The sequence below is a fragment of the Tympanuchus pallidicinctus genome, unplaced genomic scaffold (genome assembly GCF_026119805.1).
Source record: "Tympanuchus pallidicinctus isolate F22 unplaced genomic scaffold, pur_lepc_1.0 scaffold27, whole genome shotgun sequence".
Lineage (NCBI taxonomy): Eukaryota > Metazoa > Chordata > Aves > Galliformes > Phasianidae > Tympanuchus > Tympanuchus pallidicinctus.
This window is the reverse complement of record NW_026294744.1, coordinates 5,364,956-5,390,173: the sequence shown is the minus strand read 5'-3', so window position 1 is coordinate 5,390,173 and position 25,218 is coordinate 5,364,956. Positions and strand designations below refer to the sequence as shown.

Here is a 25,218-nt window from a genome sequence, read left to right as displayed (position 1 = left end):
TTTTCCACATCTCTTTTTTTTTCTATTTTTTTTTTTCTGCTAAGCAGACAAATCAGTGGGAAGAACCTTTGAAAGATAATGGGCTTCTTTATCAAGGGTCCTAGATACATGTGACCCATGTAGACATAGCAAAGCAGTGGTCTCAGTGTGCTGGCCTTGGTGATGTGATTTTACAGTTAGATACAAACGTGTCTGACTCATTCATCAACAGCATTTTTGTTACTGCCCTGCTTGATCATGTTGTTCATCTTCTCCCTTCCACGAGAGATAACTGAATTATGCTGTCTGATACTTTTAAAAGTCTTAGGGCCGAGTTCTTCCACAGCTGAGTAGGAGGGAAGCCAGGCACGATGGAACTTAAATTCTGTATGTCTCTGCAGAGCACCTGGGAAGCCAGGAGCCCAACAAAGTGTGGAATTACCCTGGAAATCCGTATATTTGCTCCAGTGTGAAGGGACAAAGAGCATCTCTTCTATAAAGCAAAGCCATCTGGGAAAGCAGGAAAATATATGATCAGAACTTGTTACGGGTGAGAGTACCACCAATTCCATGAATTGTTCTTCAGTGGCTGTTTTTATAAGAACTCTAGGTGCGTGTGGTTGTGTGCATGACACATGCTTTGGGAATGGATGGAAACACTCATGGGGCAAGATGCAACTCTGGCACTGAATTTACTAGTGCAGTTCTGCAGAAGACTGGATGCTTCATGCACTGCTGATATTTTGAAAGAAAAATATGCCCATCCACTGTTCGAGACTGTTCTTTGCCCTGTCTTGCACTGCATTGTGTCTGAGACTTTTAAGAAAGAAACATGAGTTGCTAGATGAAGCACGGAAAGGCCTAATAACTACAGATAAATTCCCCAAATTTCAGTTGTTCCTGCTCGCTCTGCCTGCTGACAAGAAACTGGATTTCAGAAGTGCAGCATTTCCAGCTGTCCTTTTTTTGGATTTTACTCCCTACATTTCTAGGCTGTGGCATGCACTCCTGTGTAGGTTAGAATGTACTCTTGGTCTTCTCTGAATTGATATAATGTGCTTTTTTTCTGCTTAGAGAGTATGCTAAGTTTGTACTTCGACCCCTAGATGAAAGTTCTGGAGTTAATTTCTCAGTTACTAAGAATTCATAGCACCTGGAAGTCTGTTTTCATCTCACTTTCCTTTACCCTATTTAGCTCATGCTGAACTATTAGTTCTCATCTATAGTGTGGAGCTAAACAGAGAAGTCAGTCCCTTAATAGTGTTAAAACAGACTGGCTTAATTAGTGTGGCTGTCTCCTGTCTTGTTCTGGGATTTCATGGAGGACTGCAGAGCTGTTGCTTTTTTATTCTAGAAGACTTAACAACTGTAAGCGGTACCTGAAGGTGATGTCCAGGGAAAGTGATGGCTGTGGAAAGCTTTCTCTCTTTAATCTGTGGTAAAAAAAGGGGAGGCAGAGTATCAGATCTGCCTAGCAGAGGTAACTCTTGTATCAGATGAGCATCTGGGGCACTGGTGTGACTAATTAGCTGTCCAAGGACAAATGAGCTTATTTCCTTCTGCCTTTCTACTTCTGCCAGGTAGGAAGAAAAGTGCTGATCTGCCTTACAAAATGCTCTAAGGGCCATGAGTAAGTTGTGTAATGTAGCATGATGATTTTATCTGTCACTGGATCTTTTATTAAAGGCAAAGAAAACATGCAGCGGTGTGTATTAGCAAACGAAGTGGTGCTATGAAACAATGACAGTATCTTGCTTAATACCTTCTGGCATTTCAGGAGTTGTGAGGATGCATGTTTCCTGCATTTGTATTTCTGTTTATTGCAGTCTCCAGCAGGAACTGAGCACGCAGACAATGAAGTTCCGCTTATGACTCTGGTTTCATTTTCAAGTGCTGTCAGTGCTGTGTGGTGCAGCTTCCACCACGCACAGTGTGCGCGCTTCGTGCTGCCCTGTGCAGGGGCTGCAATGGAACCAAGCCCCTGAGCAATTGCATCATGCTGCTGTGAGAAAAGCTTCTAGAGAAATACTGAAGAATTGAACAGTAATTGAACAGTAAGTTTGGGACTCTTTCAGGGGGAGTTTTGGTGGGGTTTTTTTTTCAGCTATAGGACTTCATGCTTCTTAATGCTTTCACATGGATTGTTCTTGCTGAGACAGTGTCTCTTCTGATGCTAGTGACTCTTGAAAAGTCTGATACTGAACAAGGAAGTAAAAATAAGTTTTAAACTGAGCGCACAGTGCGTGTTCTCTCTCTCTTTTTATTTATTCTGCTTTTTTGAAGGCAGAAGTGTTATCGCTAGCATTCAGAATTGGGTTTTGTTCCCTGTTTGTGTGATCTGTTTAGAAAACTGTTCCTAGGAAATGTGCTCGTGCTGATGCAGAGCAGGGCTTTTGTCTTGTTCAAACAGGAAGTTCAGTAGTTGAAACAATTTGGTAATGTCGGTAAGTGCCTGTGTGTATCCTACAGTCAGTTCAGATGTCCTCTCACCAGTGCTTTATATCATATCATATCATATCATATCATATCATATCATATCATATGTCAGGGATATCTGGGCGTCAGACTGTGAGAAGACCTGACGTGAGATGAGCTGATGTGGCTCACTAAGAGAATGAGTTGGTTTATCTGTCGTTGTTGCAACATTATGCAATAATCCAGTTCTCGGCCTACCAAAAATTCACCACGGTAGGTGGTGCAAGAGGAATACAGCAGCTGTTGCTTTTAAAGTGAACAAGGCTGTGACATCTCAGAAAAAGAGAACAAAGGACCACATAAAGCCATTTCATTTGAATAGTCAATAATTAAAGCTCAATTTTATTAAAAAATCCCACTGTGAAATGCCACTACAATCAATATTCAAACAGTTGTCTCCTGGAATGATCTCTCCTCCTAATAGTGATAAATAATTCATGCAGGAGGCCAGAGGAAAATAGCATGTCAGTAAGAGCTCTGGATAGTGAATTTGAGCGCTAGACTGCAGAGGTTATGGGAAGCCTGGAAGCTTGCAGGTGAGCAAATCTCCCATCCTTTCCGATTTCTCATTAAGCAATTAAACCCAAGGAGGAGTCCAAATCCCATTTTGTTCTGTTTCACGCTGTTTCTGCAGCAGGTTACCTTTTGAAAGGCCACTACCAAGGATCAAGCCTTGCAGCAATGAAACTTGTCACAAGAGGCTACTCAAGAGCGCTAATTATTAGTAACAAGTAATGAGTCTATTAAATGCTAAGGAGCTGCAGTTCCTAGACTCTGAAATGGCAATTGGAAATCAGTATAGGTGAATGCAAAATGAAACACATAGTGGGAAAACACAATACTGTTTCTACAGATAAGTGATGGGCTCAGAGCAGGGTGTTGGTATTTAGGAATAAGATCTTGGAGTTTTAATAGACAGTTCTGTTAAAGTGCCAGCTCAATCGGCTCAGCAGTGATCAGTAAAACAAATGATGTTAGGAATTAGGAGGAAAGGCATGCAGAATAATGCAGAGGGCACCGCCCTAAACCTGTGCAATTCTGCTTCCTAGCCATTGAAAAAGGAAAAGCGTTGGAGAAGGCTCTGAAAATCGGGGCTCAGATGATCGAAGTTACAGAATGGCATCTCTGCAAAGGATGTAGGGTGTGCTTCTTTGTGGAAAGAGATGACTGTTGAGGGTGTACTGTAGCAGCATAGTAACATAAAGATGTGAAGAAAATGAAGTAATGGCTCTCCACTTAGGTGTAGTGGGGTGCTTCAGAGGAAGTAGCCTAGGGTCAGAGCAAGCAGAAGGGAAGTGTTTCCTTATACCAGTTGGCGCTATGCTCTTCAGCTCCTCACTGTTGAATGGTGAGAGAGGCATGCATTCTTGGGCAGGCTGGGAAGTTCATGAGAACTAAGTATTTTGACAGCATCAAATTATTAGGACTCCAGTTTTGGTTTAGAAAGGGTGAGCAGCAGGGTGTTGAAGCTTGTGAGCGTGTTTTAAGGAAGTAACTTGTTAATGCTTGCTCTATTTTCTTTTCCCCTAAGCATCTGACTTTGGGTGCTGTAAGGGACCAGCAGCATCAAATGATCTCTGATATCAGGTGACAGGACATTTTGTCTCACCCAGGATCGCCATTTTACCATTCTGTCCAAGTACAACACACAAGACCTAGTCCTTGGAGTACATTACCTTTCGTTAGTGTAAATTCTTAATTTCAGACCCTTTCCTATAGGCTTCCAAATGTTAAAGGTAGCTTTCTGATGCCCGGGTTCCTTGGCCAAAGATACCAAGGATGTGGCAGGCAATATGCCTTATTTTAATGTGTAAATATTCAAAGGAAGTGTAAGGGATGTGCAAGTTGGATATTGCAGTGAAGTTGAGTTGGTAAGTTGTGGTTTACATCAATTATTACATAGGGCTTTAGAGTAGAACTTTCCAAGACAAAACAAGTGCCAGAAATCTAATTTAAGTTGGACTTAGGTTTCTCTGTATTAATTACCTCTTTCCTCCTAGTTTCCTCCTCTAGCAGTCTCATCTCAGATAGTTCAGTTGCTCCCCAGGCACTAAGTGACTCAATTTCTCCTAAGTATCTTAATTTATTATCCACCTTTCAGGTGACAACATTCAGTTTTGCAGCCATAATGACAGTTATCGCTTTGTGACTCTTCTTCCTTGATTGTCTGTTGGGTTTGTATCTAATTTGTTTGCAAGACTGATGTGCAAAAGTATTTAATTGCCACTTCCTAGCAATAATTGTGCGTTGGCAAGATCTGTGTTAAAATACATATTCATAGTGGACTTTGACTGGAATCTTTAATGAACACTGAGACAGTCTGCAAAGGAGGATTATACATTTTTGAGTGAAAAACTACCAGAGAAATGCCACTTTGGAAACTGTCTCTGGGCAGTTGTGCAATGGCATTTGCAGCAGCTCTCTTGCTCCAGGAGCAAGGAGGGCTATGAAGATTGTGAAGGGTCTGGAGGGCAAGGCGTCTGAGGAGCAGCTGAGGCCCCTTGGTGTGCTCAGCCCAGAGCAGAGGAGCTGAAGGAGGCCTGATGGTGGCTGCAGCTCCTCACCGGGAGCAGAGGGGCAGCGCTGAGCTCTGCTGTGTGACAGCGACAGGGCCGAGGGAACGGCGTGGAGCTGTCAGGGGAGGGCAGCTGGGGGTCAGGGACAGGGGCTGCAGCACAGGGTGGTTGGGCCACGGAACAAGCTGCCCAGGGCAGTGAGCATGGCACCAAGTGCCGGACTTCAAGGAGAGTTTGGGCAAAGCTTTCAGATATAGGGCTTGGATTTTGGGTAGTCCTTTGTGGAGCCAGGAGCTGGACTCTGTGATCCTTGTCAGACCCTTCCAACCTGGGATATTCCACGATTCTGTGATCTGCTGAAGTTAACTGATCTTTGGTTTAAAGAAGAGCTATCCTTTTTGTACAAACTTTTAAAAGAGGCTGCTCAAGTTCTAGTACTATTCCTTGCTTTACTCTCTGCCACGTTAAAACATCCTGGTTTTCTTAGTCTTGTGGACTTGGCCGATCAACCTTTACATAAACACACAGACTGCAAAAGCAAGCACTTGGAACTTTTCCTACCACTTAAGCATCCTGTAGAGCCTAGTTCTGTCTTTCGTATTTTGTAGGCAACATGGAACAGATTTACGTATGCGTGGTTAAAAAACCAGACTTGTCTTTGCTTGTACTGTGGTTTAATTCAAGAACACTAGGGGACATCTTTGCCAGACCCTTCTTCATAGGTCGTGGCTGGTATCAGGGTGAACTTCAGTTTGGTACGACAGATGAGTGTTATACAGCCTCCCCACCCTACTCCCACAGCTCCATTCTTTGGCTCCTGCTGTCCTCTGTGCAGCTCCTAGCCATTTTAGAAAAGCCTGCCTCTAGTATTGTTTGTTGACAGGCTATTTGCATCTCTGTGTTGTGTGTATTGCTGTTCTGCTTTCATTCAAAGATGGCTAGGCTGCAAAGGGAAGTCATTCTCCAGTCTGTGTTTAAGGTACAAATTGTTGAGAAGCTGTGCAACTTAATTTAACATCAAGTTGAGGTTGCATACCCAGAAGGAAGCTGCTTTTTTTTACACAACTGTACCAGATGGTCTAGTAAAGGAAACTGCTTGTATCTGTAAGCTCATGTCTAATTTAACTACTGCATTCTTGATTTAATAGTTCTTAAGTATTGATCATTTTTATATGTATTGGTATCTAGAAGCCAAAAGCTTTTTTTTAATGGATATTGAAAAATGATTTTACTAATTGATTCAGATGAAAAAATTGGTTGGAATTAAGGCAAATTTTTGTGCTTAAGGGCTTCCTTCCCTACATTCTGATTATTAACAGAAAAAATGAAGCTTCTTTTTAACTTTACATTTTTTTATACGCATTTAAATATTATTTTCAGATTGTTTTTAGAAGTAATTCACAGGTCATTAAATAATAACTAAAAAAAAAAGCCCTTTCACTTGTTTTCTTCCTAACAGTTATTTTCTTCTATTCATGCCTTCTTTACTTATGTTTCCTTTTACTCTGTATCTTTTATCAGGTAACCAGGACTGAAAAAATACAATGGATGCAGACTTCTTAAATGCCTTTACACAGCCTGCTGCTCTTAATAAATTCCTCGTTGAGAATGTCATCACTCCAGGTACGTACTTCGTAAACCAAGACAGAAAAAGGTCTAAGGAATGACGTGAAGAAACAAGCAGAAAAATTGTAGTACGAATGAATGGTGTATTTATCAACAGTAGTCTCCTGGCTTCATCGGCAGCAAGTAAATGCTGTGCTGTGCATGTAGTTTGGCCTCTGACTCTCTTGAAGCAGATAATGAAGAAGCAACACAAGTCCTAGCTGATTCTTTAACTGAAATTGAAATTTCATACATAAAGGTCTGCCTAACTTTTGTTTGTTTCCAGGATTGTCCCTCTAGATTTATTGATTTGAATTATGTTGGAATATAACTTCTGACAGCAGTCTTTAATGTTTTGATAAGTCATTTTCTTCCTTATGGGGAATCAATTGAAATAAAAAGTGGCAATTTCTACATATGTCAGTTAGTGATACTGCAGATTTTATGGAAAACTTGCACGAGTCGTATCTGATAATTGTAATTGATCTTGTTTCTTTCCTTCATAGGAGAGAAGAGGAAACTCATAAAACCCACCTCAAGCAACAATCCCAAACTGGAGGAATTAAAACTGGTACAATTTCTTTTACTATAGTGTTTAACTCTTACCTGAGATGTAAGACATCTCAGGTATGTACCCTGTATGTACCCTGCCACATGGCTGCTCAGTCATGTAAATTACTCAGCTCCTTGGCCCCAGACCCTCACTCTGTAAGGGCATGGGCATGTTCTGATGCTGGCATTCGGGCTTTATCAAGTTCTAAGCTTTATGTGCTGACACCCCACAGAGTGGTCTCTGTTGTGTGTAAAGTGGAGAGCGGGTTTAAAATCTGGGATTCTTCTTACATGATTTCTCACATAACTCGGGACATGTGTATGAAGTAGCCGGGTGGTACTCGGCTGTAGCAATAGTGTAATGGCAATAAGAATCCATCCAGGACAGCCAGCTGTGATTGAAAGGAAATCTGTGTCAACACTTGTTATGACTAACAGGAGACGTTCAAGTACATTGAAGTTGGTTCTCCTGATCCTATGATAACAGGCTGTGGAATTGCTGTGGTGATGGTCAGCAGTTTTCTCTTGTCCTTTGCCTTACGTCTGCAGATCACTGAAGGCTGCAAGCTTGGCGCAAGCTAAGGTGCAGCCTTATGGGTTAATAAATAACAGAATAAGGAGGAGTGAGGATGTGCAAGTCACCAGTGAAATTGAAGAGAAAAGCCCTCAAGCTGTTGTGCAGTTCATTGTCTGCTTGAGGTGGCTGTGACGGATGAATCCTATTTCACGGGAAAGTGCTTTATTTCCAAGTAATTTTGAAAATTCCCCCTGTGCTTTCAATCACTGTGTTTTTCTAGTGGCATAGCCCAGGGGAAGGCTAGCATACTGAAATTTCCTGCAAGAAAAGTGGTGTGTCTCTTTTGAGACTGGCACTTCTTGCATTATGGAGATACTAAAAGTGTTAGAAATATTACAATAACAAGCTTAGGCTTTGTGCTGTTGTGTGTGTTATATGGCATTAATAAATTCTTAAAATATGTGTGCTTCTTTATTATGTTTTCTTAAACCTTCATGCACATTTGATAAAAAATATTTAATTTCTATGTCGGGCTTTCACAATGTTTTTATATGAAAGAGGAAATCTTGAAAGGTGATGCTGCGAAATGCAATTATGTTGTCTACAGAGACATTGCATTTGTTCTTTCCAGACTGCCAAAAATAAAGAGATTCCTTATTATATGGAGATTTCTGTGAGCTCCAGTGCTTGATTCTTTTCCTCTCAGAAACTCCTGAAAGAATGTTTGTCGCTGTCTGTCTTCTCTGTGGAAGATGGTGAGGTGGAAATGCAGACCCAAAGGAGGGCATCCTCCATGTGCCATCACTGCTACTGCTTGCCCTCTTGATCTAAAGTGTTTGTGGCTCTTTCGGAGAAGAGCTTGGGATGCAGAGGGGGAGCTGTGGAGATCCTTATTTAACTTGGAAAAAGACAGTCTTGCATTACGTTTTTGTCCTGAAGCTGGGAGCTAAGAAGTGTGAAATGGCTTGCTGTAGTTACTGTAAATATTGAAGAATGTGTAAAAATGAAGATGGTTGCTTTAGAAGCCAGTAGCAAACATCTTTAGGTACTCCTTTTCTCTTTTCTCAATTTATTCATTTTTATACACTGCTCTGCAGCTGAATGGGACCCCAGTAACAGGACTTGAAAGAGTAGTCTGAGCTGCAGGCTGCGGTCGTGGTTGTGAAGAGCTGAGATACCCAACGAGGAGTCTCATAAATCTATGCTTAGCAGTACTTTCTGCTTTTTGGTCTTGCCTGTAGCATGACATTTGGTGTACACGTCTAGCCCTTGCCCACCTAGACATCACCAGGTCTTAGGCTGCAGGAGCAGAGCTTTCTGCTCTAGATAACACCAGTTACTTTGTTGTTGAGGAAGTGTGCTTACACATGCTTTGTCAGCTCCTCAGTTCAGGAAAGTGCCCAAGTTGGGCATTTTTTTCTCATGCAATTTCAAGCATCCCAGAGGTCATTATTTCTATTTTTATAAACTGTTTCTTATATTTTTGTTACTGCTGGCTAACTTACAGGGACCTGCTATGAATTATCTCTTATATTTACATCAAACGAGAAGGAGATCACCCATACAACATACTCCAAGTACTCACTTGCAGCAGTAAAAATAGCAATATGAGCAATACGTGTCCTTTTTCAGGAGATTCTTATTGGTAACCAGCTGGGACTGCTGCTTTTTAGTTCTACTTCAGCCAGTCATCTTGCCTTTGTATTAGCATATGTGACTAAATAAGGAATGGAGAAATGCTGAGGAGCTCCTCTGGTGTCGTGCATGCAGGATATGACCCACAGAATGAGAGAAAGCTTTCACAAACTTTTGTCTGTATGAATTCTCTGATGTCCAATAAAGGCAGGGATTGGAGGTCTACTGTACTGCCTTCTCCCTAATGGAAGTGGCAATAGGATCTGCCTTCTTCCCTGTGAAGCTAATTCTACAAAATTCATGAGAATATAACTTGGGAGGTACCTGTCTCACTTAAAACTTTGCCCAGACGTGGCTAATGAGCCTTGTATTATTAGGAAGAACCAATTGACACTTAACTTCCAGTTTCTTTAAAAAATAACCAAGAAGGAAAAAGGAAGTAGAGGTTGAAAGCAAAATGAAACATGAAATAAGACTAAAGAAAGAGGTAAAGCATGGCATAGCACTGAGTACTTGTCCAAACAAAAATATAATTGTCAGTTGTTTCGTTTCCCTCCACAGCTGCTGATTGACTGGATTAACACGACTCTGAAAGAGGAGCACATAGTAGTGAAAAGTTTGGAAGAAGATCTGTATGATGGGCTGGTACTTCATCATCTCTTGGGTAAGCTGCTTCTGAGTTAAGCTTGCAAATAAGTAACAGAAAACCTTTACAAAGGTAGGATAAACATACTCTTGAACAGAAAGTGCTGTGGGTAAGTTGTGATAAAGGCAACTCTGAATGGATGCCTGGTGATCCACTGTTGTTTTATACAAATATTGTCTTCTCAGAAAGTCTTTAGCATCAGCCAAGAGCACAAAGGCAAATTATGATGCTACCAGAAATATCAAATGGGATCAGCACAATGATTTGTATATTTTCCAGCTTTTTTGTTTTGTTTTGTTTTTAAGTTTCAGGTCTAATACTCTGAATTGATGAATATCAATTTATTAAAGATGTGATCTCTTGGAACAGCCTCTGGGTCCATTTGTTTCTTCATTTTCCCTGTCCCTGCTTTGTTTTTCATTTTTTGGGCACTCCTTTCAAATCCCATCTCCTTTTCCTCAAAGTTGAAGACAGCAGAGTGAGTAGGATTAGCTTATTTTCATAGATTGTTTGTCTGAGCAATGAGCTGGTATTTCTTCTTTATGTGTGAGTTGGTATGGCCTTTGTGCAGTACCTACAGGAAGGATTAATGTGTTGAATTCTTGTATGTTCCCCTAGGAAAAGGAGTGATGTGGAGTGCTGGGGATGGAGATGCTGCTGTAAGGAATGGGCTGACCTTCAGAGTTTTACTGTGTTTACTTGAGGCTGTCAGAGAGAGTGGGAGTTTGATAAGGCATATGCTGTGGACGGGCTGTGGGTCTGAGGTGTGGAAGCTGCTAAATAGTACTGGGCATTGAAAACAAGACTTTGTGTGCTTTGCTGTGATTTTATATTGATTTTTATTTTTATTTTTTCCTCTCTGTGATGGTGTTAAATGCATCCATCTTCTTTATGTGGGCTCTCTGTCAAAGAAAATCTAGGATCTCTCAAGCTGGATGTTGACAAGATAGCATTAACAGAAAAAAAACAGCGTCAGAAACTCTCTGTGATTCTGGAAGCTGTGGCTAAGTGTTTGCAACTGGAAGAAAGTCAGTTGAAATGGAGTGTGGAAGGTAGGTGCAGCTGTGAAACAGGACAAAATCAACCATCCCGAGGCTTCCTCTGCTGTAAGACTGCTGTGAAGCAGTGGAGTGCCAGAACAGTAATTAAATGACCTGTTTGCAATTATTAGTTGAACCACAAGTGAGACAAGAATATCTAGCCCCCGACTAAGTGCAGCTGTGTCCTCCAGATATGTAGTTTATCAGCCTTTAGCATCCATGTGAATGTCTCACAAAAAGGACTTTCAAGACGTGTTATTGCTGAATTGTGATGTGATATAAACCTCAACTTGATGTCCCATCTGTGTTACTGTGACTTTGGGATGCTCTGTCCAGGAAGAACTTAGGATATTACAGTGAGGTTTAATTGTTCTGCACAATAAACTTTGTATTCTTTCTTTACATGGTACAGCGATTTTAGCAAAGGATTTACTGAGCACACTGCATCTTCTGGTCGCAATAGCAAAGCACTTCCAACCCAGTCTGGCTTTTCCTCCAAATGTTCATGTGGAAACAATCACTATTGAGGTATTTATGGCTTCAGTATTTGTCACTGAGTATCCTAAAAACATTTCACAAGACTTAGTTTTATTTATAATTGAGGAGAAATGTGTGTGCAACAGTAAATGGGAGACTTATTTTCTGTGAACTGTATCTTTCAATTTAATGACTAGACCATAATTTTTGAGCTTAGTTCAGGTGCTGTAACTTTAAAAGGATAGAAACACTATGTTACTTTTTCTCTTTGATCAAAAAAAGGAATGGTCCAATCTGAAAGCAGCTATTGGTATAAGTAAAGAAGCAAAAGAAGAAATTCTGTTCCTGCTGTCTCTAAATGCTTTAAATTAGAAGCCTGTGCTTATTGAACATGACATTAGTTTCTTTCTAGGGGGAGTCTGTCCATTGGTTTCACATTTGGATATTTTTCTCTATGAGCTGAGATTTGCATGCTTTCTTTCTCCACTGTGTTTCTTTAAGTCAGCTCTGGAACTTCAGGAGAATATTCAGAAGCCCACGGTTTGAGATACAGTTGCAAAAATCAGCACCGCTACATCACAGTTTCAACAGTACAGTTGCCATTCTGTTGTGTTTTGAGCCCTGCACCCTGTATGGCATTACCTAGAGTTTTCACTCTTTGAAGGATGGTAACTGGAACTGGGACCATACGTACGCTTAAAGTACATTTTTCATGTCTGGAGGATTCAAAGTGTCAGGGAGGGACAGCCTCTTTAGGGGCCGTGTCCCAGCCTAGCACTCAGGAACATGTAGACTCTTTGATTTCTTAGAATTACTCTAATTACTTGTCCCTCTGCAGAGCTCAGATGCTCCTGTCATGTGAATCCTTCCCACCAGTGGAAAGTCAGACTCTTTATAAAGCAGTCCTCCCACTAGTGCCCTGTGTGGCTGCAAGTGCCTCAGTGCACAGAAATCAGGAGGGATTATCTATAAAACCACCGCATCAGAAATGAACATTAGCCCTGAGAGAGGGGGGGCCGTGGTAATGGAGATGGTGGGGTTTTGGTGGTGAGCTGTTTCTTCACAAGAGAAATTAATGCTCCTGAAGGGAACAGGTCATTCTTGGTTGAAGAGAGCAGAAAGGAGCAGCAACCTCTCAAAGTGCCTGTACTAATTGTGCTGGGCTTCTTGATCAGTGCTCTCTGGTAGTCATTTAAGGCAGCAGACAGTTCGTGAAAGTGTCACTAATGCTTTCAGATTTTTTTTGCATAGCAAAACCAAAAATACATATTTTCTGTTTAACAGAACACCTCCAAAGGATTAAAGACAGCAAATGGGGTGGAATATATCACAGGAAGCAAGTAAGAGGGGATATATTTGGTTTGTACACTGTCAATCAGAAAAGAAATATTGTGGGTGTTTTTCCCCTTAGAAACAAAAACTATCTGATATTATGATGATGACAAAAATCATAAAACCAGGCATGCATATGCATGTTCTACTTTTTATTTAAATTTCTCTAAAATAATGTATACGAGTATTTATGAGGTTGTTATTGCCATGGAATATTGCAATAAAAATAGTAATAAACATCCAGTACTCTAAATTCACTGTAAAATAAACAGGAAATTTTATAAAGCCACAGTGGTTTATATCTACTATTCATTTATTTCTATTGTGTCCATAAATTAAGAAAATGGAGGCAGGTTTTTGCTTATTCTGGTTTGATGAAGTAAGGTTTGGGCTTACTGAGTTTGTGAGGTGCTGTGGTTATTAAAGATCTGGCAGGATATCATTTTTACACCAAGAAAATATGGCCATCATTCCAAGAACCAGAAACAGACTTTCCTACTGTCATCTTTTATATGCTAGAACACCTTCAAATTCTAATTTCATGAGCAGCTTATTGCGAGAGGTTATTATGGGTTGTGTTTATAAAATAAATGTTCATTGGTCTGTGGGCCAGTTAAATTTTCATGTTTCCAAGTATCTACACGGAGATACAGTGTGCTTAAAAGTGTCTCTTGAAAAGTTACTCTGACATAAAGTTAATGGCACTTTGTACTGTATCTCCTGCTTTACAAGGTGCCTGATGGCCCAGATAAGCTTTGCTTATGAATAAGATTAGTTCTGTTGAATGCTTTTTCTAATTCTTTCTTTTTTATTGCACCTCCAGAGAGAATTCAGAAGAGCAGTCAAGTAAGTACTGGCTTTGCCAAATCCAGCACTTCTCCATTAAGTATTATTATGCCCCAAAGTGGGATCGATTTTTACCGTGTGATAAAATCATTATGTTTCCACTAGAATTAGTGGAGACTCATTGATTTCTCCTAGCATTTTTCTGCAAATGTCTTCTCTTAAAGTCTGTATATTCAGCACAATATGGCTTGGAAGCTGGATAGTCCCTTTGCCTGTGGGCTGCAGGTGGGAGGTGAGACAGGGAATGATGCAGTGAACTGATGACCCAGCAGAGAAGCCCTGGCTGGGGACAAAATATGCCTTGAACTAAAAGAAATAATTAGTCTGTGCTGATCTCATTCTCTCTGTTGGAACTACTTATGAACACAGTGCCATGAGAATTGTGTTTCTTCTTGCCTCAGTAGTTGCAATGTCATTTCCTTTCTGCAGTTTTCAGATAGGATTCTGAAATCTGGTGCTTAGTTATGGATAGCAGCTCACTAAAGCAAGCAGCCTCCTTGGAGATTTTACCTTTAGGGCCTTTCAGGGCTATGAAACACTTGAGGTGAAAATTGTCCATGTGTGCAGAGCCCACAGAATGTCTTGGTACTGCCCAAGCTTTAGCTAGAGGCTTTTGGCTAGCACACCATGAGCTGCTCCTTGCTGCTAAGGAGCATTATTCATCCCTGGTGAATGAGTGCAACTGTTTTAGTTCTCTGCTGCGCCCTTTGTATTAGCATTTCGTACTTTGCAGAGGTGCAAACTGTATCATTTAATATGTGTTTATCACTTATTCCCCTGACTGGCCTCTAGCGTGGGCTGAAATAGTGAAAAATACTATAATTGAGTATTTCTTCCAAAGGATTGATTCTGCTGGAAAAAGAAATCTGAAATTCACTCTTCAGAATGCTGTCTCCATCTATTTTTAACACGGCTTGCTTAACAAAGGCTGAAAGGAGTCTCATAGCACAGCTCCAGAAGAGGGCTCTCTCGTTTCTGAGACTGCTGCAGGTTGCAGACTGGCTCTGAGATGTGATGGGATCCATTCACCTGCTTCCCAGCAGGGAGGGAGGGCAAACCAGCTAAGCTCCTTCACTGCAGAGGCTTCCTTGCTGCTGACTTTCTGGAGGAACCTTTCTTAAGCAGAGTTGCATTTGCCTACCTGCACCCTAGAAATGTATTCCTCATTTGGTTTTGCTGCCAGTACTGGTGCAGTATAAATCTTGAGAACATCTGCAGGTAACAATTACAGAGCTGAATGAATTAAATTTGGTATAATCAGGCTAAAGAGAAGCCTCTACCTCTGTCCTGTGTTAAATCCAAAAGCAGGATTTTTTCCATTCTCCCTAAAGCATTTTTCCTCCCTGGTTTATAAGGTGTGATTGCCTTTCTCCTTCTCAAGCCATCTTAAACCTGTGATCTGACAGTTTATTCCATACAGTATCAATTAATGTTGTTTTGATACAGCAGATGATGCCTTTGATGAATTATTTAGCCGTGCTCCTGAAAGACTGGATGATGTAAAAAAGGTAATTTATTTATTTATTCCTTAACAGAATCAAAATATATTAGGTGAAACGTAATTCATGACCACTGAAAAAAGTGTTCTTTTATTCCTCTCCTGTTTTCCATAGGTGTTTTTGCAGTTTGTCAACCAGCATGTTGGAAATTTGGGATTAAATGTGAAAGACATGGAATCTCAGGTAGCCTGCACTGAACTGAACCTTATCATTTCCTGTCATTTATTTGAGTGTTTCACCATTAGGATCCCTCTTTTTTGTTGTATCAGTTTTAAACTTGTCAACATAACGATTATATTTAGCTTTGGGTTAAGATATCAGGCTTCAGTCTCTGAAATTTGAGAAACTTCTAAGAATTGGAAAAATACAGCATTGTACTGAATACTGTACGTTCCTTGTAATGCTACAGGGAGTCATTTTCAGAGTTGACTGAACTCCCATCTTTCTGAAGTAAGGCTGATTTCTGAGAATTACACTGATAGGTTGGTTGCTGGTGTTTAGTGATCTTTAATGCAGGGTTTGCTGCAGGGTAGGAAGGCTTGATTTTCATTAAATGGCAGAGCTCCATCCTTTGAACATCGAGCTTCCTTAGAGTCTGTCAAATTGCAGAAGTACTTGCTGGGCAGCCCAGGATCAACTCCCACGCACAGGAAAGAGAGGCTCCATCACACCTCCACTGTTCTTGGGGATGGAGCAAGGGATGGGGGGAGGTCTCAGGGGTGTCTCTGATCCTTTTTTCTTTGCTTCTCTGGACACATACACTATAGCAGCAGGAGAAATCAGCCTGTGAGAAGGGAAGTTCTGGGAGGCTTTTGTTGTAAATCTCAGGCACTGCGCACAAGTGTATTCATGTGTTTGTCACTTGTGGCTATCTGAAGTCTCGTCACATCTGGAACAGTTTGTTTTAATAGCAATCCTTTCACGAGGTTGTATTTTTTTTTAATATGAGCTTAGGAGCCTTATGTAAGTATGCACGAAGCGTGCTGTCTGAGAGGTCGAGGAGGATGAGTCACTGGGCTGTCTGGTTGCCAGAGTACCGTTGCAATTCTCTTATCACTGGAGTGGTGTTTATCTTTGGAATTTACTAAAAGCCCACATAATAAATAATATTCAAATCATTCCTCTTCCAGTTTGCAGATGGAGTTATTTTACTTCTGTTAATTGGACAACTAGAAGGTTATTTTCTGAATTTAAGGGATTTCTTTCTGACTCCAGCTAGCACCACAGAGATGGTAAGTTGTTATTTAATCACTTAGAACCCGAAGCTTCAAACATCTTGTGTATTTATTGCTTCCATATGTCGGAAGAGCTCCGTGTCTTGCTGTAACTGCTGCTGCAGTATAAAACCATATACACGCACGGTGTTTGCTGATGATGCTTTGGGACAGTACAAACGCAGGTACTAGGTGCTATTCAAATACTTTGGGACATATCTTCATCAAAAATCTATTGTCTTATGTGATGTGAGCTATTGTTAATTGCATTTATTTATGCAGATGCATTCTTCTGAAGCCTTCCAGTTAAAATCAGAGTCTCTCTGCAGCAAGGAATTGGTGTGCTATCCTCCTACTAGTCTGTCCTACAAATGACATTGTTAAACGGATGACATATCTTGCATAACAGAATTGGATTCATATAGCTTTCCTTATGTCATCCTAAAAATATACCGTAATTGAGACATGACCAGAACATTTTGAAAGCCCCTTCTGTACTTTAGAAGCTCTTGAGAATATACCTCCCTTCTTCCTGGCTCCTTTCTCAACCTCTACCAGGCAGGTTTTATCAGAACTTCCTAAGAAAATAGTAGTATCAGCCAGAAGGCAGTGCATGCTGGGTTGCTGGTGTGAATGCCCCAGCCACACATCCAGGATTCTGAAATGTTTTGAGGCATCTGAGATCTTTTCAAATTGTTTCTGATGTTGCTAAGGTCTTAGGTGTTTCTGATGTGGCTCAGGTGCTGACGCTGGTGGGTCATGCACACTTCCAGGAAGCTGACCATGAAAACGGTTATTTACGTTGATGATTTTGTATACGCGCATGCCTTCGCACCGTAAAATCAAAAAAACTTTTTTCATTTGGGTCAACGAATGGCTCAGAAAATCACAGAATTACAGAATGGCCTAGGCTGAAAAGCACCACAATGATCATCTAGTTGAAACCCTGGATGTTTTTCCTGGGTTGTATTCGTTTCAGGTCTCTGAAGATGAAATGTTTCATATCCTTTGTGCTCTAGAGATATCTGAGAAGGGAATCTCTCCTCTGATGTGATTTGCATTCAGGGTTTCCCACATGAATGTCGATTCCCAGTCTCACTGCAGCTCATCTCCCCAGGCACTATTTATCTGTGATGAAAATTCTCAGAGATCCCTTCTTCAATAATAAATACTTCTGTGGAGATCATCAAAGCATTTAAAAGTACAGCTGTCTGAGATGTAGGTTCAGATTTTTTCAAAATTGGTTGACTGTTAAAGGCATTAGGAAAATTCAGATTTTATATCTAAGATGATGGGAAACAGATTTTGAAAAGTTAAATAAAATCAAAGCTTAAAATCTTTCCCTTTCTCCTCCTCTACTCAGTTTTTGAAACTGTGTGCTCTGGTCCACTGAATTAGGAACAAACTTTCAACGTTTTTCTTCCTTCAGAAGAAGTCAATGAATATTTTTGCATTTAAGATTTTGTAGATAATATTTTCCTTTTTGTATTAGCCCTGTTCCGACTTGCACGGATCTCAAGAAATGAGATGCCTTTACTACATTTTAGGTACAAACCGAGCTTAGAATACCTAGTTCTTACCCTGCTTCCAATGGTCACTAGCACCAGATGAGGTTATAATGGGACTACACACTGGTTCAATTCAGTACTATACATTCCAGCAATTTCATTTTAGCAAAATTATTTTCAAGAGCTGTATTTTCTGTTGAATACTTTGCCAAAGTGCTATTTACTATTATTCTTGTCTGATGTTTATTACAAGAAAGAAAGCAAGATGACAGTACAACTAAAAATATTGAACTACCATGGTTCAGCTGTCATTTGAACATAAAATGTCTTTCAATCCCCATGTGCTGTCTTACTCCCTGCCATTTTAGACGTTAATTGGTACAGTAAAGTATGAAAATATAACCTTTGCTGATATTTAAAACATGTCATTCATGTAATAAAAGTGTGACAACCACACGCACCACTGAGATCAGTGCAGTGTACCAACTTGCTCTCAAGCTGGAAGCTTGTAGTTCCAAACTGATAAGTGCGCCTCGTGAGTCACAAGGAGGGGAAACTGGAATGAAAGCTGTGATACCAAGAAGGAAAATAGAAACAAAAACTAAAGGAGATAGGGAGGATGGGAGTTCATGTTGCAGGGGCAGGAGAGCTGAACAAAGTGGGGATGACATCCTGGAGGTGACTGGCCTGCAGGTGCAGCAAGTCTGTGCTCCAAGTGAGTTACTTTTGTTCTGGGTGTCTCTTACAAACAGCAAGGCTTATAAGCAGCTGTAAATCAGGTCTGGTTCTGGGTGCTCATGTCTATAGGAAATCATATATCATAAGACAAGGGATAGAATTATGAAATTATCAGGCTGGAATGAAGGGTGAACTTTGTGTGGCCAGGTGATAAGGCCTGGGAAGGCTCCTGTGCTTATCACAACTGTGCAGACTTGGTATTTTTTTGTCAAACCAGTCCCAAAGCTGAAATATCCCAAGCATTCTGATTGCTGTCAGATTGTAAATCCTAGAGAATTTGCCATCTCTTTTGAGTTTGGAAGTGCAGCTGGAAGGAACAACTTACTTTTCTAGGTTGCCTTTCTTAGGTAATTATCAGTATTTCTGTCTGAAGATTTACACTGAAATCTGCAAGTTTCTTTTCCTTGCAAATCTCATGTGCTTTAGGGAGGAAAATGAGATCCTTTCACCTGTGCTGATTCAATAAGAAAACATTTGATTTATTCATTCTGATCAGAAAAATTGTGTAGATTGGTATGAACTTAAGCTCCCCTGTCTGCTGAACATGAGAGGAAGAAAACAAGCTCAAATTTTGTCAATCTCGGTTACTTGTTGTAAATCACAGAACCGGGTAAAACATAAATCTATCGCTTCATTTCAGAGCACACGGTTTTTGCTTGGCTTATGCATGTGGGACCCCAGTGCTTTTTGTCAGAAGATAATAGGGAATAGCATGGCAGCATTTAATGTTGTACCTCCTGAAGGATAAATTGCTCAGTAGCCTAAGGAACATACAAAGAAAATTTGAAGTTCTTATAGGCCTTGTTACATCATTAGAGGAAGAGAGCCTGCTAATTACCGTGCAAGTAAATAGCTGCCCTTAAGCTGTAAGGAGCTAGTAAATTGAATGTTATATTATGTTGAAATATCATTCATCATTACTGCACATGCCTGTGGTGCAACTTTCATGTGGGAAAGAGAGAAAAACAAGTGAGGAAAAACTGGGAAAAGCAGCCCAGCCTTTATTCATAGAGGTATGCTTAATTTCTCAGGAGTAACATTAAGGGATATCATCACTACTATTACATGCATATACGTCTTTATAAGTTAAAGCATAAACCTCACAAATATAGCTGATCAGAAGATTTCCAATCTTGGTAATACTAAATGAAATACAGACAACTTTTGACTTGCGTACTTTTTTGCTCCAAATATGGTAAGCATATGGGCACTGTTTAAAAAAAAAAAAAAAAGTAGAAATAAATTCAGTGCATTTGTTAGATCCAGTTGTGAATCTACTCTGCTTTCCCTGTGGAAACATCCATTAACAGAAGACTTTCTCATGCAAGGTCTATTTTTAAATAAATGGATTGTTATTCCCACCCCATGGGTGGGATGCATATTGCTGGAGATGGGTTGCGCATCTGGTTTTGTATGATAAATGGTAGAAATTCTGAAGAGCACTCCATCAAAAGTAAAGAGATGAATATTAGTGTGTATTTATGAATCACTATCTTATTCCAGCTACTACAGAAATACTTCTAAAACCATGCTGGTTGTTATGCTGTTAGATGGACAGTATTTTCAGTTACACTAATATCTTTCTCTTGTCAACAGCTTCACAATGTTAACCTTGCATTGGACTTGCTAACGGATGGAGGTCTTCTCAATTTTTCTGTGAACTCTGAAGGTAAGTCATGGCACACAGAATTGTCTGGAGTAGCTCTACTAACATCCTGGCTAGCAAAACAGGGTAATTGAAGAAAGTAGCTTCTGCAATGTGACACCCATGCATTTCATTATATGAATGACCCATAGTTCCTTGTTCAGAATGAATAATAATAAAGCTGAACATTGTTTTGATTTTTTTGGAATTTATTTCTGTGCTAAAGATGTTACAGTATTACAGATATATCAATTACACTGAATTTAAACTGTTTAATAAGTCAGTGATTGTCACTGATTTAGAAGAGTGGCAGTTCTTATTGAGAGTACAGCAGCTGAGCTGGAGGGAAAGCCATCTTCCTATTTCATAAGAAGCTTAGGTGATACAAAACCAAACTTGTTTTATATGAGAAGGCACCTTTCAGAACATGTACTGAGAATCAGAAAGAATGATTTTTTTATCCAAATCCAGAGTGGCTGGTGGGTCAATCACCTGAATATGACATTTATAGGTCTTGGTTGTTGCTCTGCCTACTTCAGACCTTCAAGTTGAGTCTTGATCTCCATCATTCAAGTGAATGCTTATATTGCTGAGTCAGTGCTTTGTGTCTGATTTTACTGGGATGTATGTTCCTGTTCCTCTCTCACCTTGCCAAAAAAATTCCCTTGACTGAGTCCAGCTTTCTAACTAAAAAATTGCCCAACAGAACATTTTTGACCAGCTGCTCATCCATGTGCAACGGGGATGTGGGATGCAGCTGCATTAATGAGTTCTCAAATAGCACAAGAGAGGGCTGTGTCTGCTCAGGCTGACTTCTTGCAGAGGACAAGGCATGCAACCTCAGCCTGTCATTGCTCCCACAAGCTCAAAATATTGTTACTGAGTAAGAAAATCAAGTGTTTGTTAAAAATAAAAAGAATTACCTCTTCCATTGTTAGTTGTTCATCAACAAGTCTATGTCTGTATTTAGTATGGAACCTAGTGCATCAAGGAGAGAGAATGACAGAATATAGGACTTCCTCTGTTTTCATTTTTGTTTTCTTTTTCCTCTAACACTTCAGTGATTCTGAAAGTTTGCGTGATGAGCATGTATGAACTGTGGGCCTTTTGCCATATGGCATAGAGCTATGAGTTTAGAAAGCTATTTATATTAAATATGAAACAAGTAACTGGCATGAGCTCAGATCTCCATGCTGGGATCAACTTTTTATATGAAAAGAGTTAAAGCCTTGCTTTTTTCTTTCCTCTGACTATTCTCTACTGCCTCAAATACATATTTAATAATTAAAAAAAACATTGGAGCTAACGTCCACAGATCCTTAGCTTCATGGGGAAAATCGTCAGTTAGTAATTGATTTTAATATGATTTAGGGGTACTACAGATGTACACTTACTGTTCGAGGATCACATCTATTGGTGTTTCATTGTTTCTTCTGATGATTTACAACAATAACAGAAGAACAGCAAACCTTCTCTATTAGCTACAATCTTCCGTTGCAATTATTAAACACGACAGAAGGTTGCATAACAAGAAAGTGGAAGCTGAGAACTAAAATCAAAAAAGGAAACAACCAACAGCAGGAGAACATGATAGGAACATGACAAAAAAATAGTATCAGGCAATTCCCAGTATGATTCATACCATAGAAAAATCAAAAACAATGAAAGGTGTATGAAAAATGAAAGGTGCAAAGTCCTATTAAATTATCTTCTTTGTTCTATCAGGGAACAAGAGATAAGAATTATTTCTTGCTATACATTATTTATCCTGTCTTCCAGCAAGATAGTGCAGCAAAGGTTCTTTTTTCTTATGTTCATTTAATGAATAAATATTTTTCTGAATTTGTGGTTCCTGTTTTGCTTCTTGTTGTAGTTAAACTATGTAAGTTTACGTTATAATCGGAGAAAGTTGGAAGATTGGCTTTGGCAGTGGTGGAATCCTCTAGTCCTCCAATTAGAATTGCTAACTCTTCCCATCTGGTTGTGTTCCTTCTTGTGTATCCACAGATATTGTGAAAGGAGATCTGAAGACTACAATGAGGGTTCTGTATTGCTTGTATTCCAAATACAAGGCTAAAGAAACATGAAGAGCAAGGCCTAGAGCTTAGATTGCCTCTTTTTCTTCTTTTTCCACCTCTTTCCTTTTCTTCTTTTTTTTTTGTGCCAGCATGTCATGGTCTGGTTTTTGGATTCCCAGCTCTGTTTGCCACTGTGTATGTGCATGCACTTGTGTGTGACACTTGCTGTATCAACACTGCATATGCGAGTATGTATTTGTGCAAAGTTTCACATAGATCGCCTGAGTAACTGGAAGTATGTGCATGTCCAGGGCCAGTGAATTGTGTAATTCTGTGACTGGAGCAACAGTTTGTTCCAACTGAGATCTCTGATGCTGCAAGGAAGTGTAACGTGTGCTTGTGTGAGACTCCAGATTCTTTGCTCCCGGAGACGAACATGGAAGGTGTTATTGCAACCTCCCCGCTTTTTTGCTTCTTGTTTACTCTGAAGAGGGAGAAGGCCCACCATAGCATCTCTGGGAAGGTTACAGATACTATAGAAATTCAGTTTACACAAGTGGTCACCTGTTGTCAGATGGAGCATTTGTACCGGACACCAGAAGAATAAGTAGTCAAAATGAAGTTGGCATTTACCATAGAATTTGATGAAAGTTTCATCACTTGCCTTCTCTGGAAAAGGGACCAAGGATTACATGCTGCCATGAGACTGCAGTAACCAAAGGGATCTCCTGCATAGCTATGGAAGAATGCCATGGTTTCCTTGACAAGTTAATGCCAAATTGGACAGCTCCAGCCTGTTGCAGCCCTAATGTAATGTGTTACTGGTGGGAATGCTGATTGCCACACCGGGCACTTTACAGAAGAGATTGATGTGACTGCATTTCCCTCCAGACAGAGGTGGTAGATGCTGGTCAATTCTGCAGCTGGTAGAAGTAGAGGCCATCATGGATGTGTGGAACAAAACTCTCAGTTTCTGCCACTTCCAACAGCATATGCATGCTGGGAGCTTTCAAACTCCCCTGGGACCCTCTTAGCAGTGTTTGTCTGACAACAGTCTCCACGCATTCCATCAGGACCCTCTGCCTGCAGCCTGCTAACATGTCGTGTGAACTGTAACCCTTCTCTTTCTCTGGTGTTTTAAATCAGAACTCTTTCAAAACCTCTGTCTGCTCCCCTAACCTTAACGTTATGTCATGTTTGTATTGCATAAAGCTCGAGATGTAATTAAAAGAAAGTTTTGATATTATTTTGGCTTCTCTCTAAGTTGATTTAATTTCGTGCAGTCGGTGACTCTGATACTTGATCTCCGATCCAATCCTCCAACTGTGTAGTAGTGGGAAACTGAAGCGTGCTGAGTGTGAGTGGTGACATTTAAAGATGAGGATTTGCTGTGTCTCGTTCCTGATCACCCAGCCAAAGCGGCTAAAGGAAAGCATTCTACGACGTAATCCCTTTTGTGCTAATAATAATCTCATTATGTCTTTACAGAGGAAAAATCCAGTGTGTGTTGCCAATGAACTACAAGATCAAGTTGCTTCCCTAGCAAAAGTTGTATTTTCTATTTCTAAAGATTTAAGTGAGAAATACTTGTTTTCTCATGTGCAGTTCTCTTATGTCTCTTGCTTTATTCCTTAATGGGACTCAAGCAATTGGCTTAAAGTTTTGTTCTTGCTTTGCAGACCCCTTCTGCTGAGGCTGTAACTTTGCAAGTGAATTGTGCAGTAAGTCATTGCTAGGCAAATAAAACGGGGATGTTGTTGATGGAGGGCAGGAGTGCCTCTGGGCAGGGCAAATGCAGCACTACCTCCTCCACCAAGCAGCTTAACCTGAATCTCCTCCCCACTGCTGGTGACCACAAGTTGTTTCCAGTGTGTGGCTTTTATACAGCCTCTGGGCTGTGTTGTGGGATGAATTGGTGCTGCCCAGCTAGGTGGATGTCAGGGCTCGAGGAAATGCAGATTTTTCTTGGCATGCTTGGAGATTTATGGTCTACTCCTCTGGTATAAGTAAGTCTGATGCTTGTGTTTCTGCAGATTCCTATTGGGGGAAGTTTGGTTCTTGGTATTTAATAGAATGGGACGTATGCTCTTCCCAACATCAGTTTGTCTAAACCCTGTTATAAACAAGTCATTCCTTTGAAAATATTCCAGGGAAAAAATGACAACTAATATGCCTGAATCAAAAATACTGCAAAATTGAATATGAACATTTTAATCTTTTTTTTCTCTTTTTTTTAATGCAGCAAGCCAATTTATAACACACTTGACGTCTCTGAATGCTTTGATAAAAAGCCCATTTTTGATTACTAAAATACACTGCAGAATATTCCTAATCCATCATGCAGGCACCCGTTTCATAGTCCAGTTCAGAATACTCAAGAATACACTATTTACATTTGTGGGATAGTCACAGACTTTGCATAGTTTAAATTGTAAAAACAGATTTATGGAGGGTATTCCAAAAGTATGATGCTGGAGAAAATGGGAATATGCAATATTGTTCTCCAATGTTATTATTTTTGCCTTACATCAAAATATCTTGTTTTTCTTTTCTGTTAGAAGTATAAGTTAATGAAAAATAAAGCTGCTTACTGTTTAATCTGGCAAATAAACTGTGATCATTTGAATGAACTAAGTTGTCTGTACAAACCATTTCCTTGCTGTAATCAAGTTTACCATATTTGTGTTTAAATCCTAGACAGTAAGACACACTGAAATCCAAGACAGATGACACACTGGAACAGGTTGCCCAAGGAGGCTGTGGATGCCCCATCCCTGGAGGCATTCAAGGCCAGGCTGGATGTGGCTCTGGGCAGCCTGGTCTGCTGGTTGGCAACCCTGAACGTAACAGGGGGGTTAAACTAGATGATCATTGACGTCCTTTTCAACCCAGGCTACTCTATGAGTCTATGAAGCCATTTTTGATGGAAAAGCACAGTAGACTATTAAGATATTGCATTTCTTATTTATAGTGCCT

General features: G+C 40.2%; 1 protein-coding gene across 3 annotated transcripts; it reads left to right on the top strand.

Annotated features, from left to right (window-relative positions):
- The first annotated feature begins 1,859 nt into the window (after positions 1–1,859).
- Positions 1,860–22,493, top strand: PARVG (parvin gamma). Of its 3 annotated transcripts, none has more exons than XM_052690732.1 (13): positions 1,860–2,022; positions 6,492–6,593; positions 7,082–7,146; positions 9,841–9,943; positions 10,837–10,977; positions 11,378–11,493; positions 12,727–12,782; positions 13,598–13,620; positions 15,070–15,128; positions 15,234–15,302; positions 16,250–16,351; positions 20,176–20,248; positions 22,232–22,493. In XM_052690732.1, the coding sequence occupies exons 2-13, from the start codon at positions 6,515–6,517 to the stop codon at positions 22,309–22,311; spliced, it is 966 nt and encodes a 321-aa protein (XP_052546692.1). In that variant the 5' UTR covers positions 1,860–2,022; positions 6,492–6,514; the 3' UTR covers positions 22,312–22,493. The 3 variants fall into 3 exon arrangements, with proteins under 3 accessions (XP_052546692.1, XP_052546690.1, XP_052546691.1); XM_052690730.1 differs by having other exon boundaries at positions 15,067–15,128; XM_052690731.1 differs by lacking the exon at positions 1,860–2,022 and adding an exon at positions 2,972–2,990 and having other exon boundaries at positions 15,067–15,128.
- Positions 22,494–25,218: the final 2,725 nt, after the last annotated feature.

What these genes read in the sequence shown, in the direction of transcription:
- PARVG (XM_052690730.1), top strand. Translation starts at nt 6,515, where the DNA reads ATGGATGCAGACTTCTTAAATGCCTTTACACAGCCTGCTGCTCTTAAT. An exon ending in GAATTCAGAAGAGCAGTCAA is followed by an intron (nt 13,621 to 15,066) that starts GTAAGTACTGGC and finishes GTTTTGATACAG; the next exon opens with CAGATGATGCCTTTGATGAA. An exon ending in TGAAAGACATGGAATCTCAG is followed by an intron (nt 15,303 to 16,249) that starts GTAGCCTGCACT and finishes TTCCTCTTCCAG; the next exon opens with TTTGCAGATGGAGTTATTTT.